This window comes from Temnothorax longispinosus, chromosome 8 (genome assembly GCF_030848805.1).
Source record: "Temnothorax longispinosus isolate EJ_2023e chromosome 8, Tlon_JGU_v1, whole genome shotgun sequence".
Taxonomy (NCBI): Eukaryota; Metazoa; Arthropoda; class Insecta; order Hymenoptera; family Formicidae; genus Temnothorax; species Temnothorax longispinosus.
The window spans coordinates 18,913,092-18,916,321 of NC_092365.1; the positions used below are offsets into that span (position 1 = coordinate 18,913,092).

At 40.9% G+C, this 3,230-nt stretch overlaps 1 protein-coding gene across 1 annotated transcript; it reads left to right on the top strand.

Moving 5' to 3' along the window:
- The first annotated feature begins 772 nt into the window (after nt 1-772).
- Nucleotides 773-2,875, top strand: Sgf29 (SAGA-associated factor 29). Its single transcript, XM_071785890.1, has 3 exons — nt 773-995; nt 1,528-2,493; nt 2,748-2,875. The coding sequence occupies exons 2-3, from the start codon at nt 1,617-1,619 to the stop codon at nt 2,783-2,785; spliced, it is 915 nt and encodes a 304-aa protein (XP_071641991.1). The 5' UTR covers nt 773-995; nt 1,528-1,616; the 3' UTR covers nt 2,786-2,875.
- Nucleotides 2,876-3,230: the final 355 nt, after the last annotated feature.

The window sequence follows — 3,230 nt, forward strand, 5'->3', positions numbered from 1 at the left end:
TCCGCATTTTGTTAGATTATTATTTTCTCCAAAGCACTTACATAAATTTTAGTATTAGATGACTTGCCTCTCGCATTAGATCGAAAAGAAAGAATTGCCATCAGCGAATGAAGCAAAATTGTCGATTGATTTCAGTATGCTCTTTCTTTCATATAATATAAAGAGACACTTTTCAATTCTCCTTCCAAACAATATTAATTTCTTTTATTTAATACAAAGCTTGATGAAAAAAATAACAAACAGTTTTTTAGCATCAGTATAATATAATCAACATATGACATTAATAATGTTCGCTGATGTAAAAAAAATATTTTATAATACATCGACAATTAATTCTAGCTCGCCACATTCCGGTCCAGTGGGCCACTAAACGTTATTCGGTTTCCTAGTTTTCACATAACATAATTTTCTAGTTTCCTTATATAATAAATTCAGTTTAAACTCAAAATATTTTCTTGACCTGATATTTTTATAAATTATCTTATTCAGGCTCTGTATTTCCAATTTCTACATTACAAGCTTAAAAACATTAATTAGAATGAAAATGACAATGTGACAAAGCCGAGCGGTCTCAAGAACCGAAGCGTGGCGAATTAAGGATTCGAAAATAAGTGTGGCTAGCTAGGATTAATAAATTTATTGAGCAAGCCTAAGGCCCAAGATACCAGTGACTCCAGCTCTGCGACAGTCAGCACTATCACTGATGCATTGTTTTCAGAACTCGCTACCAGGTGGCAGCATCGCCTTGATAGAAAACTGCTGCGACCAGAACCAGAAGTAGTGGAAGTGGGAGAAGCGGTGTGGCGCAGATCAGCGCAGATGCGCGTGAACGATCGAACGTATAACATCTCGTGAACGCTCGGTGCCTCTCGCAGCTTCGTGCTAGGAAGCCCTGCGATACGACTACCGGTGTATCGAAACGTTTGACCGAAACCTCGTTCTTCGGAGACTCGTCGAGCAACCGTCCACTCGGATGTGACTCAGTTCCCGACCGGGTAAGTGTATTGATCCAGTCGTGCTGCGCCGACTCTCGGCCATTTTATCACGAGCGCTGTTGGCGGACGTAGTACACGCTAAAATTCGATGAATGAGTTCGGGAAATGAACGGCGATTGCATGCGCTATATCAACATCGAACCGAACGACGCGGGAAGTTTTTGAAGAAATATCGAACTCCTAATTGCATTCAGATAGTGATTCTGTTATATACACGTGGTACAAATGAAGTCTTGGGTCTTGGACTGAAGCAAGTCGTCCCTGAGTCCCTGAGAAACACGAGTTCGAGAGCGATCATTTCTAACCTAATTAAAAAAATTTTTTTTATTGCGGTATTCAATATTGTGAGATATTGTGAACGTTACTTTTAAAATAAAAGATATTTAATGATATTCAAATTGATACTGTAATTAATTTTAAGTTGATTTTAAATTGATACTTTAATTAATTTTAAATTGATTTTAAATTGATAATAAAAAAGTGCGTTAAGGAAATGTTCCTAAAACGCGCGTTTTATGCTTTTTCATTACAGGAAAGCGATCGATAGCATAAGCCGTTAGGTTACTATTTACTACAGTTGACACACACGACCTCCTATAATTCTCATATCTCTCGCACGCGATGCCTCTCACGGCGGACGCGGCGGCGACTCAGATACAAGAGCTCTTGAAGAATATTTACAAGCTCGTACACGAGATTGAGAGTCAGCGAGTCCGCTCGGAGCACAATCTAAACAATATCATGAAGACCCACGAAAAGGTCACACCGGACGACAAAGTCTCCCCTTACTACCAGCAAAAGTTGAAGAATCTGTACAACGCCGCGGTGACCGACACCCAGCAGGAAGAGGAGATCCTGCGCAAGGCTCTCGACAAGATCAACGAGATCCGCACGTTACGAAATGACCTACGTATACAGGCACGTCAAGCCGGCAACAAGGAGACCATCAGGCGCGGCGCACTGATGAAGATGCTGCTGAGCACCGCGCAGACCCTGCCCCTCTACGTGGGAAAGACACCGGGCCACAAACCACCACCATTGTGCGGCGCGATACCCGCCGAGCCCACGTACATCGCGAAGACGGGAGACATGGTAGCCGCCCTGGTGAAGGGCAACGAGGAGGGGGAGAACTGGATACTCGCGGAGGTCCTGCACTTTAATCCCACGACAAACAAATACGAGGTGGACGATATCGACGAGGAGCAGAAGGAACGTCACACGTTGTCGCGGAGACGAGTTGTGCCGTTGCCGTTGATGAGGGCCAATCCCGAGACCGATCCGCACGCCCTGTTCTCGAAAGGATCTACAGTAATGGCGCTGTACCCGCAAACTACTTGCTTTTACAAAGCGGTCGTGCAACGTCTACCGACGACCGCCACGGAAGAGTACCTGGTCCTGTTCGAGGACGCCGCCTACACGACGGGCTATTCACCACCACTGAATGTAGCGCAACGATACGTGATTTCCATCAAAGAGAGCAAAAAAAATAAGAGTCAATGTTAGTAAGCAATATCCTCTTTTCCAAATTATTTCTTATTATTAACTGAATAAAGTTTTTTAAATTTAGTTTTCTAATTGATAGAAAACTTTGAGGTGACCATCTATTTTTTTCTAATCAATAGAAAAAAAGCGCACGCAACTGGCAGGCGACGTGCAACAACGATGGCTAAGCCTCTTTTTGCATATTTTAACACATATTTTAATATGCATGTATGTTTGTAACGCCGACTAATCCCATACCTTCCATTACAGACTCCGGGAAGAGAAAGTATAAAAAGAAATGTTTCTAGAAAAGGTACACTTGTGGTTCATCTACGTTATCTTTTGTATTTGACATGTGATATTGTAATAAGGTATAAATAAATAATAAATTTTTATAACTTGTTTCGACATTTCTTAATGCTTCCAACCGGTTTAATTATAAAAGAAATTAGATTATTAAATTTCACGAATTGCAATATATTCTATATTAATCACGATAATTTAAATAAACGCGATAATACATAAAGATAGTAAAAAAAATACAGTAGAAAACTATTTTGATTCGCAAATAAACGAAATATTTTTCATGATATTAGCGATGATATAATTATTCGCGAAGTATCTATTAAAATCATGCGGTTTATCTCATAATTAATTCCGAGTGTTGCAACTGGGAGAGGTAAGCACGTACTGATGGTTAAAGTTCTATTTCCGCGGTACCGCCCGTCGTCGGGGGCGTAATTGACGTAGGTT